Source organism: Hipposideros armiger, unplaced genomic scaffold, assembly GCF_001890085.2.
Source record: "Hipposideros armiger isolate ML-2016 unplaced genomic scaffold, ASM189008v1 scaffold_1176, whole genome shotgun sequence".
NCBI lineage: Eukaryota > Metazoa > Chordata > Mammalia > Chiroptera > Hipposideridae > Hipposideros > Hipposideros armiger.
This window is the reverse complement of record NW_017732526.1, coordinates 24,501-35,842: the sequence shown is the minus strand read 5'-3', so window position 1 is coordinate 35,842 and position 11,342 is coordinate 24,501. Positions and strand designations below refer to the sequence as shown.

Genomic DNA, 11,342 nt, shown 5'->3' with positions numbered 1-11,342 from the left:
TAAAGTTGAACATGGCGCGTTGAGCTGAGCAGCTGCGAGCTACCAACAGGTGGCCAGATGACGACTGGACTTGGAACTGAGCTAGCTGCGCCCTCCACAACAAAGATTGAAGGACAACAACTTGGCTGCTCCCCTCCCCCAATTTCCCAATAAAATACTTTTAAAAAGAAAGAAAGAATGAAACCAATGTTCTGTGACTGCTAAGTACCAGCAGTATTTACTTGTAGGTTTGGGGCTTTTTCAGGCTTAACTCCGTGAACCCCAGTTAGAATATCACTTTTTCCTTTCATTTGCTCATTCCACAGGTTCCAAAATGACAACTATCTTACTACCTAACTAGATAAAAAGTTATATCAAAATGTTTTGGTCCAGTTCAGATATTTTGCTTCATGGCATTAGCAGAACAGTGATGATAACCAGGAGCATCAGTGGTCGTTAGTTGAGTGATGCCAACTGAATCCTTGTGTGCTCCTTTTCAGTGAATATCTTGCTGTCTTTAAGAAGACTGTATCCTCCCATGAAGTCTTTCTTCAGCGGCTGTCTTCTCACCCTGTTCTTAATAAAGATCGCAACTTTCATGTTTTCCTGGAATATGATCAGGATGTAAGACATTTTTTTTATTCCATTTCCATTGTCCAGTTAAAATGTAAAAGACTACTTTAAAAAATATACTTGATGTATTTTCTGGAAAATTGACTTAAAATTCTGCATATTTTTTACCAACACACCAGACACCTTTTTTAGATGCCACTTCCCCTTCCCCACAGATCCATTATGTAAGATGTTTTTATAAAAGGCTGCTTAAAGATTTTGACCTTTTCCCATTCTAAAGACTAGTTTTCTCCCTCAGTTAAGTTTGGAATTATTAGAAGGAATTTAAATTGATCTACATTTGTTTTCTCTCTGGCTACCTTTTTGTTGAAAGAATACTTGCATGCCTCTTTTTTTTTTTTTTTCTTAACTTGTTAGTTTTCTGTTAATATGTACGAGGCAGGCCCTGACTTAGAAATTTCCTCAGTGTCTTCTAACTAGTGAAATTTAATAAACATTGACCAGAACAATAATTTTACCAAGAATTTAAAAGCCACTAAGATTCAGTGCCTAGATAGTTTTTCAAAATATCTCTTCAGTCACACTTTTAGAATTCTAACCTGTGTTTAGGTTTAGTCATTTATTGGATATTTTATCTGGTGGTTGGGATGGAATTTAAGGTGTGTGCCTATACAAGTGAACACTTACTTGGAATGTATTCAGGACTTCTTTAAAAGAACCTAGAAAAATATATGTACCATAAACTATTCTTTTGGAATTCTCTTTCTTCAGCTAAGTGTTAGGCGGAAAAATACCAAAGAGATGTTTGGTGGCTTTTTCAAAAGTGTGGTGAAGAGTGCTGATGAAGTCCTTTTTTCTGGAGTTAAAGTAAGTGCCTTTTAGATGTTATAGAAAATTCTTGACTTATATGGATGTGAACTTTTATTTCTTTAGAAAGGATATTTGTGAAACAAATGGTATTAACTTCTCAGAAATACAGTGATTTCTTTAAGTTTTCGGCATTTTTATCTACTCATTGAATGTTCACTTGTATTTCCTCAAATACCCTGTGCTCTTCCTGAGGGAATAAACCTGCCCACACTTCAGTCTTCATTTTCTTTATTTCTGTAAGGAGAGAGCTTAGATTATTATTAAAAAAAATAATAATAAGCTACAAGATCATTATTTCATGCCATTCTCCAGAACTACACTGTCCATTTTGGTAGCCCCAGACACATGTAGCAGTTGAGCACTTAACGTGCAATTAAGGAACCAAATTTTTATTTACATGCTGGATTTCAAGGACTTGATACGAAGAAAATCATGTACAGTATATCACTGATGTTTTTGTTTTAGATAAACTGAGTTAAGTAAAATATTAAAAGTAATTTACCCATTTTTTTAAAAAACTGTGGCAACTAGAAAAATTTTCAATGGCACATATGGCTCACACGTTTTTACTACACAGTGCTGTTCTAGAAAATCCAATTAATATATGTCTCCTTACCCTCATAGGTGTGATTTATTTCTTCACTCTTCAGCCCCCAACTCCTTTTTAAGGGAGCTACCTCAGTAGCTACTATTTGATATCTGACTTTGTCACTTGAGGGCTTCAATAAGGACTCTGAGTAGAGGGGGCATTTCCAGAATTTTGGAAACTCTTGAAACTATCTCATTGGCACTGTTTTTAAGGTGTGTGGGACTGTCCTGTTTGGTGTCACTGGCTGATGCCCACCATGTACTGGTATTGCCTCTTAGTCTGGAACTGACCAAATTCATCACACCACCCACCTACACCCAAGGCTAGGTAGCAACCCACCAGGCAGAACCACTACTCCAGTAGAATTGCTAGACATTAGCATACCAGAGCTTTACTGGGCATTGTTAAATAGCTCTTCAGAATGGTTTTCTGTTGACATTTCCTGCCAGTACTTGACTTTACTAGTCTTGTGTATGAAATGGTATCTTGTCAATTTGTATTTCCCTGATCTACAGACTTATGCATGAGCTTATTTCCTTAATGTTTCTTCTAATACAAAATAAATTACACATTCATATTCTTAAAAGTTTTGCTTCTTAAATTTCTTTTTTTCCTCCCTTTTTAGGAGGTAGATGACTTCTTTGAGCAAGAGAAGAATTTCCTCATTAACTATTATAATAGAATCAAGGATTCATGTGCAAAAGCTGACAAAATGACCAGATCGCATAAAAGTAAATACCACTTACCCACTAGCCACTTAGGTTTGCTAATGTGCCAGCTCTATTCATATAAAAAGGGCTGTTCTTGTTTCTACAGATGTTTCAGATGACTATATCCACACTGCAGCCTGCCTGCATAGCCTGGCTTTAGAAGAGCCCACAGTCATCAAAAAGTAAGTTTTTGTTGGAAAAGCATTTCCCCTAATCAAAAACTAGGTGGTTTAATTAAAGTTATGGTGAACAATGACTACATAGTTTCAGTTGTGCTCTTGAGTACAAGCTCATCAAGTGTGGTCGATAGTCTCCAGGAACTCAAGTCTTACACATCCTGGAACAGACACTTTGTAGGGCACTCAGAGGGCACTTCTGTGTCCAACATGGTGGCTGTCGTCAACGCCTTTTTATTTCTGTTAAGCCTTTATTACATGTCTCTATTTCTTGTTGATTATTTTAATTTTGGAGTTGTCTTGAGTGAAGTTTGCCTTGTTTGTTCTCTGGCAGCGTGGTGCTTCTCATTTACCTGAATATCCTAGACTGACTTGAAGAGATCTGATTAAGGGAGCCATTAAGGATAATATAATGACTCCAGTCTGATCTTGAGCTTTTTTTTTTTTTTTTTTTTAATATGAATTTTTCACAGTTTTTCTACCCTGGCCATTTTTAGGGTGAGATGGTATTCTACTTAACACCTACGCTTGGTATAACATAGTATTTTTTATTTGAAAATGAAGTCAGGCTAATGGAAAAACTAAGATGAAATGGTATGTATTTATGGTTTCGGGACACCTATGGTGGCGGTTCATTAGAACCTGACCTTGGTTAACACAACTTTCATATCTTAGAGTATTTATAAGATCATACATCATACATACATGATTCAAGACCTTAAACCAAAATCATGTATATATTTTCAGGTACCTATTGAAGGTTGCTGAGCTATTTGAAAAACTTAGGGTAAGGATTTTTATGTTTGTTTTCATTAAATACTTTATAATCTTTACTTTTCAGCTTAGATGATGGTATCTTTATTATATTTTTTACATAGAAAGTAGAGAGTCGAGTCTCCTCAGACGAAGATTTAAAGCTGACAGAGCTTCTCCGATACTACATGCTCAATATAGAGGCTGCTAAGGTAAGACGTTCTTTAAGTCCTCAGAGGAGTGCAAGACCACCTGGCCATGACCCAGAAGAGTTCTGACGTTAGAGATGTATTCTTGATAAAAATGAAGGAAGATAGGAATTTGTCAGGATAGTTTAAATGCTGTCGACCTAAATAGAGGTGTAAACTGAGGCAAGCTTGAGTTACCAGAAATAGAGCTTATTGAGGAATAGCAGAACTGCAATTTGAAAAAGCATCTGTGGCAAGTTACAGGTGAGTCCTTTGAGGATTTGGGGTGGGCTATATTTATGGGCAAGGGAATACGAAGAGTTGAAAGCCATCCAGAATTCAAGCAGTAAGTTCATTGGTCGGGAGATTTTTCTGGGTCTTCTGTAAATCAGCCTCTCAGTTCCTAAGTTCTGTTCTTCACAGGGGGTACACATAATTAGGTTCTTCATTTCATGTCCTCCAGTTGCATTATAATTGAAATCTTTTCACAGCAACATGCGTTTTTGTGGCATTGTATCCTTAGTTTGTATTGCTCAGAAGCAGTAGGGCTGATGCTGAGTAGACAGATAATAGTTTGGGGGTTATTGGATGTGGGACATAACTGAAGACATGTCAAAAGGTCTATTTCTGAGGTAGAAAGGGTTTTGGGATTTATGAGTTTTATTGAATTGCAGATGTCACTGAAACCTTTGAGTTATAAAAGCATTACTTATCAAAAGTGAGACTAAAGGGCAAGTAGAAAGACCTTTTGGAAAGAAACATGCATTCTTCACTATAATGCCCTGAACAAAATGTTTAAATTATTTTTATATGAAATATACTGAAGCAGGCAACATAAAATTAGGGAAAATATGTAACCGGAAAATGTCATCAGGAAGTAGAAATTCATTATTTTCCCCATAGTTGAGTTGTATTTTAGTTAATTTTGTCTTTTGGCATATTTCCTTAGCCTTTTACTTGATTTTTCTTTTTTTTTTTTAACACATGTTAGATTTATCTTTATAGTGGATTTAAGTGCTAATGTTAAACGCTGAAGTTTTTTGAGTATACACAAAAGCAGACAAAATCGAACCTCATGTGTCTGTCATACATGCATCATAATTTCCCATTTTAGATACTGAGGTAACTTCTACTTTGCTGTAAGATTGCAGAGAATATTTCAGATTAACTCTTCAGGGCAGATCCCTAGAGGCCAGGTTTGCAGGATAGGGTTATAAGAATGTTTCAGAATATTTAGATGCCTAGTCTTCCTGTTTTGTTGTCTAGAGATTTTTCAGGGTAGGCTGAATTACCATGTCATACCTGTTAATTTTCTTCTCAGGATCTCTTATACAGACGCACCAAAGCCCTCATTGACTATGAGAACTCAAACAAAGCTTTGGATAAGGCCCGCTTAAAAAGCAAAGATGTCAAGTTGGCTGAGGCACACCAGCAGGAATGCTGCCAGAAATTTGAACAGCTGTCTGAGTCTGCAAAAGAAGGTTGAGTGGGGCCACTCTATACTTTTTGCTTTATATTTGGAAATAATTTCAAGCTTACAGGGAGATGTTGCACAAATAGCAAAGAACACTCATATATCCTTTACTTGTGGTCACCTACCTGTTTGTCCTTTCTGCTTTGTCACTTGGCACATGTCCTCCAGTGTGTTTTTATAAACACATTTGGAGTTTTTTTAACTTAAGTTTTCTATATCGTGGTCCTTTTATTCCTAAGAACTTGGTTGTGCATTTCTCTTACCTTGATACAGTTGTCATCGACTTTGGTAATTTTGATACAATATAATATGATCTGCAGTCTTTGTTCTCATTTATTATTTGTCTCAATAATGTTCTCCAGTCCAGGATTGCATTTAAGTTTTTCATAGCGCTTAAGTACCCTTTAAGTTGGAAGGAACCCTTCTCAGCCTCTTTTTTTTAATGACATTTGCCTTTTTGAAGACCATAATCTCTTTTTACAAATAAAATGGTTTTCATTTTTGATTGGCCTATTTCCTCATGATTTGGTCCTAGGCATGCATTTCCAACAGACTACTATATAAATGATGCATCCTTCTTAGGGTGGTGGTGTCTGAGAGCATGTTGTCCATCGTCCCCTAAGCAGTTTCAGGGTTTTGTGGTATTAATTTTGATTACCCAGTCAGATGTTACACGATTTCTCTAATGTATTTTTTTCTCATGCCATTAATCCATGGGGAGAAAATTGAAGACTGCATGTATCCTACCTACTCTTCAACTTTCTCTAAGTGTAGCCTATGTTGATGATTCTTGCCTGAGCCAAACTTTACTCTAGTGGTTGCAAAACGGTGATTTTTTTTTCCCCCTCACCCAATTCTAGCATTCCCTTTCCAAGTCAGCACTTGGCATTATTCTTTAAGCACAAGCCTTCCATTCTTTCCTACTTCATGATCGTTGTTAATCATGGATTCCTATTTTTGAAAATAGTTTTCAAATTCATTACTAAGTTATTTTGTGCTCAAATTGTCCAAAATTAGCCAGTGGGGAGTATCTTTATGCTGACATGTCCTTATGACATACTTCCCATTCTGTTCAGTAGTTAGATGTTGTATGCTAATCTTAACTCCTTTTCTACTCTTGCCCTGAAAGTCTCCATTTCTTCCAGGAATCCAGGTTCTTGTTACTTAAAAGATTAGTAACAATGTTTGGGTGCTAAATACGCTCATTGCTCCTGTGGAGCCTCTGCTTCTGGGCCCTTCTGCTGACAGTGAGGAAATGCAGGGGTATGTGCAGGTGCACATAGCTTCTCTCTGTCTCCCAAGGAATCATGTCCCCCATGATGATGATTCAATTCCAATCCATGTCCACAGGGTTCTTTCTTGCCTTCCCCCATTCTTTTCAATATAGCTTAGCTTTTTGGGGAGATGGTGCACCATTTCCATTGAACATAACTAATGTAGTCTTTTTCTTAAGGGATCTCATTGCCAGTAATTTTTAGGGGCCATGGAACATGCCAGAGCAAAAAGTAAAGAATGTGTCTTTCAGAACAAATGTAATTATAGTAGGACTCTGTACTTGATTCGCCCTCAAAACACTTCCCCACCTTCTCAAAACTCAGGTTCCCATGACAAATCCCAATTTCATTTTAAGACTTTGTTTTCCAAAACCTTTTTTTCTCCCCTGTAGTTTCAAAATCTAGGCATATCTGGAAGCGTCCTAATAATAGCAATGAACATTTGAGTTTCCCTTCATACTGTAACGCTTGAACTTTAAGGGACAGAGCTGCTCTGTACAAAAACTTTGCAAATGACATACAGACATGCTCATGTGGCTATCTTTTGGATTCTTTCAAAAGAACCTCCTTGTTGCCCTATTCTTAAAATAAAATCTTGCCCTTTTTTTAACAGCTAATTTAAATTAACTTCAAAAATATTGAGTTGAAATCTTAGGTTATTGTATAATCAGAGTTTAGTGGCTCTGACAGTTTTAGAAGGGATGAAAGAAAAACCACAGGGTTGGCTGAGTGGCACGTTGGTTAGGAGTTGGCTTGGGATGCCAGCTCTGAGCAGCAGGTACCCGGTTCGGATCCCACATGGGCCAGTGACACTGTGCTCTCTACAGCTAAAATGGTGAACAACAGTTGGAGTTGGAGCTGGACTGCCGTGAGGCGCTGGCAATGGTGTAGGCTACAGTGGGGCTGGCCAGCAGCGGGCGTGAGCTTTCGAGAGCCGCCATGAGCGGCCGTCCAATGGCCAGCAAGCGACTACTTCACCCGGGAAGAGCGCAATGATACCAACATGGGCCAGTGAAGCAACGTCCTCCACAACTAGACTGAAGAAAGCACAGCAACTTGTCTGTTCTTCTCCCCCAATTCCCCAGTAAAATCTTTTTAGAACAAAAAGAAAAAACACAGAGTTTTAAAATGGTGCCAATTTAGGCCCATCCTTATTGCCTAAGATTTGTCTTGATGTTGCTAGATGTTTTCTTTATTCAAATTGTGAGCCTGAGTTTTTGATAATTCAAAAGTAAAGTATTCTGAAGAATACAGAGATTAACAGATCTTAACCTGTTTGCCTTTGGTCCCAGTTCTTCGTAAAATTTGTGGCTGAACTGATTAGTCAATTAAATGAGTATAGTAAAACAATACAGCGGAGACAGGCATCTTGGGAGATGTTAGTGTTAAGTCCTGGTCCTCTGCGCAGGTCTCAGATGAAGGAGGTGAGCTTGTCTTGACAGCCGAGGAAGACCCATTTAGCCTCTTATATTTAAGGTATTATTAGTAACACATCATTACAAAATTTTTGTGTGTGAGTTTTTAACTTTTTAATGTGGCTGCTTGCATTATGTATCTGTTGAACAATGCTGTATAGACATGATACAGGAGGGTAAGTTTGAGTACCGTAGAGCACCAGCTTGAGCTAGGGAGGGTTTTCACAGATTAAAAATAATCCATTAAAAAGCCTCTGATTAAAGTACATGTGGCTCACTACTTCCCCAGCCCTTTCTCCACAAACACTGGAACCTAGAGGTTAAAGGCAAAGCCACTCAACTCAGATTCTCCGTCAGTAGCCATTCTCTGAATTTTGGTGCTCGGTGATTGGGTGGTATTGCTCATTTAAAGGCAGTGAGTGGCAAGCACATCACTGTAGTGTCTGTAAAATGGTATGTGTACCAATTGCATGAAATGCGAGATGTGGTGCATCAAGGGATGGTATTTGGAAGTAAAAGTTGAAAATTATTCAACTTTTCTTGGTAAACTTTCTCTTTCGTAGAACTAAGCAATTTCAAACGAAAGCGAGTGGCAGCATTCAGAAAGAATCTGATTGAAATGTCTGAACTGGAAATAAAACATGCTAGGGTAAGTATTTTCAAATTAAGCTAACAAGTTTTTTACTCCTAAGTATTTCCCACTTTACTATTTTTTATTTCCTCATCGGGCAGAGGGGTTTGCTCTGGTTTAAATCCCCTGTAGTGGAGGTGGGAGCGCCTTGTTAGAGTACTTTATTCCACTGCAGACCAAAAATCTGGAACGTCTTGATATGAAACACTGCTTTTGAGAAGAGTATTTTTGGTGGCAGCTACCCTGCCTCCTCCTCCAAATCCTTGTGGGCCGCACTTTGAAGAACCTGTTCTAATAATTTGGACGCATCTATTGTAGCATACCATTATAAGCTCTTAATTATCTGAAGCTTTCATGTTTTCTAGTTTTGCTAAGTGTCTTCTGATGTTCCTTTTTGGTTTGGAAAAGAACTTGTATATTTGATGTCTAGCTTAATTTTGCACAGAAAAGTTGGAACGCAGTGGTTCTCAATGCTGGGTACACATTAGAATCTAGCAGGGAGCTTTTAAGACTTTTTGTTGCCCAGACCCATTCATTCGGAACTTGTGGGGATGGCTCTTTGGGTGGATCCTGGGTGTAGCTGAGATTGAGCCCCCCCTAGAGTGGCTACCTGGTACAGCCCCTGGGTCGGTAGGGAGCCACTGGAGGAGGGAACTCACTGGTCATCAGCATTTGTTAAAGCAGGAAAACTGAACATTCGTGTGTACTTTGAATTCCTTTATTAGACAACATAGATGTGTTTATTCAATTGCCTCTTGATTAAGTCCAAGTCCCTTTAAATTGGAGTATTAAAGTATCATTTATACATAAATTATACCCATAATGTTCTGGATATTCTAAGTTTTTAAAGTTCCTTTAAAGTGAGAATTTTTAAAGCAATTTGTGTGAAGGCCTATTTAAATATTTATCATTTGTAACCTGATTTAAAAATATCACCCATAACTAATTTATAACAACTTTATATCTGGTCTTTCCAAGGCCTTCAACTTCAAAGAAGAACTTGTTTATGTAGTATTTAGGTTAACTCACAGTAAGCAGAATTGGCATGACTGTATAGGGAACAAACCTGAGGGTGGAGGTGCTGAAGTGAGCGTGTTCCGTGCAGTGTTCCCAGACCCTCTGAGAGGAAGAGTGGTGAGGGGTGGAGGTTATGGTTCAGAAGTGATTTAATGAAGAAAAGTGTCAACCCAGTTTGCTGGCTTCATGTCTCTTAAGAAAAGCTAGGTCTGTAGGTTTGAGTTTAATTCTTATAGGAAGTCTTAGACCTAGTGCGATTCATTGGTCTACATTGACTTTTGTTTTCTTCCAGAACAATGTCTCCCTCTTGCAGAGCTGCATTGACTTGTTCAAGAACAACTGATCTGCCTTTTCTCGGAATGAAGGACACGAATGTGAAAGAAAGCCAGCGTCACTTGCACTTAAATCATTACCACAGAAGATTTATTACCTTTGACTTTAGTTTAAAATTATGTTAATAAATATTTTGATTTCTAAAAATCTTAACACTTAACCATGTTGGTTTAAAAATATTTCTACTACATGCTACTTTGACATAACTAATCTTTTCCATATGCATTTAATGGCTCAAAGTGGGTAGAATCTAAATACTGGGTTCTCTTAAAAATGGGTGCAAGAAACATGTGCCTTCTGGAAACAAGTACAGGTATAAGCAATTGCCTGGCACATGTAGTCTCATTGTTTCATGTGCCCATATCCAGTTATTTTAGAGTAGGTACCAGTTACACTAAATTCAGCTACTTGTTATAGGTGACAACGTTCCATTCTTAATTAGGTAACTTCCCTTTACTGTCATAGTTCTATAGTCATCTTAAGTGTTTATACATAACGAGCAAGAAAAATCTCATCTTTATATACCCTTTGCAGCTCCATTTTGTAGGGATATATTTGAGAAAAGAATCTTAAGGGTATAAAACCCAATAATAGGACACCTTTAGAAAATGGCCAGATCTACATTAATAAAGATGTGAACATGCTCCCTAATGGGGAAGGATGTTAGTGTTTGAACTTTTTATAAAGTGTGTAATAAAATGATAAACCACGATACCATATGGAGTGTTTTTGTGGAAAGCAAGGCCAAGTACACCCAAGACTGCATTTGCAGCTAAGCCTTGGCAGTAGTGAGGTGCTTTAGTGTCTACCCAGTCTTTCTGGCCTCTGTTCTAGTCTTAATGTTTTTGAAGACCGCAGGCCAGTTTTTTAGAAGGTCCCCAGATCTGGATTTGTCTACTTTTGATTCCAGTTTACATTTTTGACAGGCTTTAACTAACATAAATGAGGCTATGTCCTCAGGATGTGTCTGCCTCATCATTGGGATTGACTGAGCACTTAAGGTGGTCCTTCAAGATTTTCTCCCCTGAGAAGTTTTCCATTTTACCTTACAACTGATTAAAACAAGAATAGAGGCTTAAAGTGGTGGGTAAACTTTTTTTTTTTTGCAGTCTCAGTATCATTCTAATAGTTAATTACAATCATTTGTAACTGGTATGAGGGTCGTAGAACATTGATTTTTGAATGATCCGAGGGAGCATTTTTTCTTTTAAGTGGCTAAAATTGACTGAAATGGGCTGACTGCTGGCCTGCCAGTCTTCAAGGCTTGACTGGTACCTTGCTGCACTTTGGATAGATCTGTTGCCAGGTGTCAAAGAGGGATGCTGTGTTCTGAGTGCTGGCCTTGCTTGCTGAGTGGCCT

At 37.9% G+C, this 11,342-nt stretch overlaps 1 protein-coding gene across 6 annotated transcripts in view; it reads left to right on the top strand.

Moving 5' to 3' along the window:
• Window positions 1-10,696, top strand: part of SNX5 (sorting nexin 5) — a 25,706-nt gene extending 15,010 nt beyond the window's left edge. For all 6 annotated transcript variants that reach the window (XM_019632798.1, XM_019632797.1, XM_019632800.1 and 3 more), the window contains 9 exons: window positions 480-603; window positions 1,324-1,419; window positions 2,637-2,742; window positions 2,828-2,903; window positions 3,645-3,684; window positions 3,776-3,862; window positions 5,160-5,319; window positions 8,565-8,650; window positions 9,942-10,696. In XM_019632798.1, the coding sequence (XP_019488343.1) occupies window positions 480-603; window positions 1,324-1,419; window positions 2,637-2,742; window positions 2,828-2,903; window positions 3,645-3,684; window positions 3,776-3,862; window positions 5,160-5,319; window positions 8,565-8,650; window positions 9,942-9,992 (826 nt within the window). In that variant the 3' untranslated portion in view covers window positions 9,993-10,696. The remainder of the gene's footprint in view (window positions 1-479; window positions 604-1,323; window positions 1,420-2,636; window positions 2,743-2,827; window positions 2,904-3,644; window positions 3,685-3,775; window positions 3,863-5,159; window positions 5,320-8,564; window positions 8,651-9,941) is intronic.
• The last annotated feature ends 646 nt before the right edge of the window (window positions 10,697-11,342 follow it).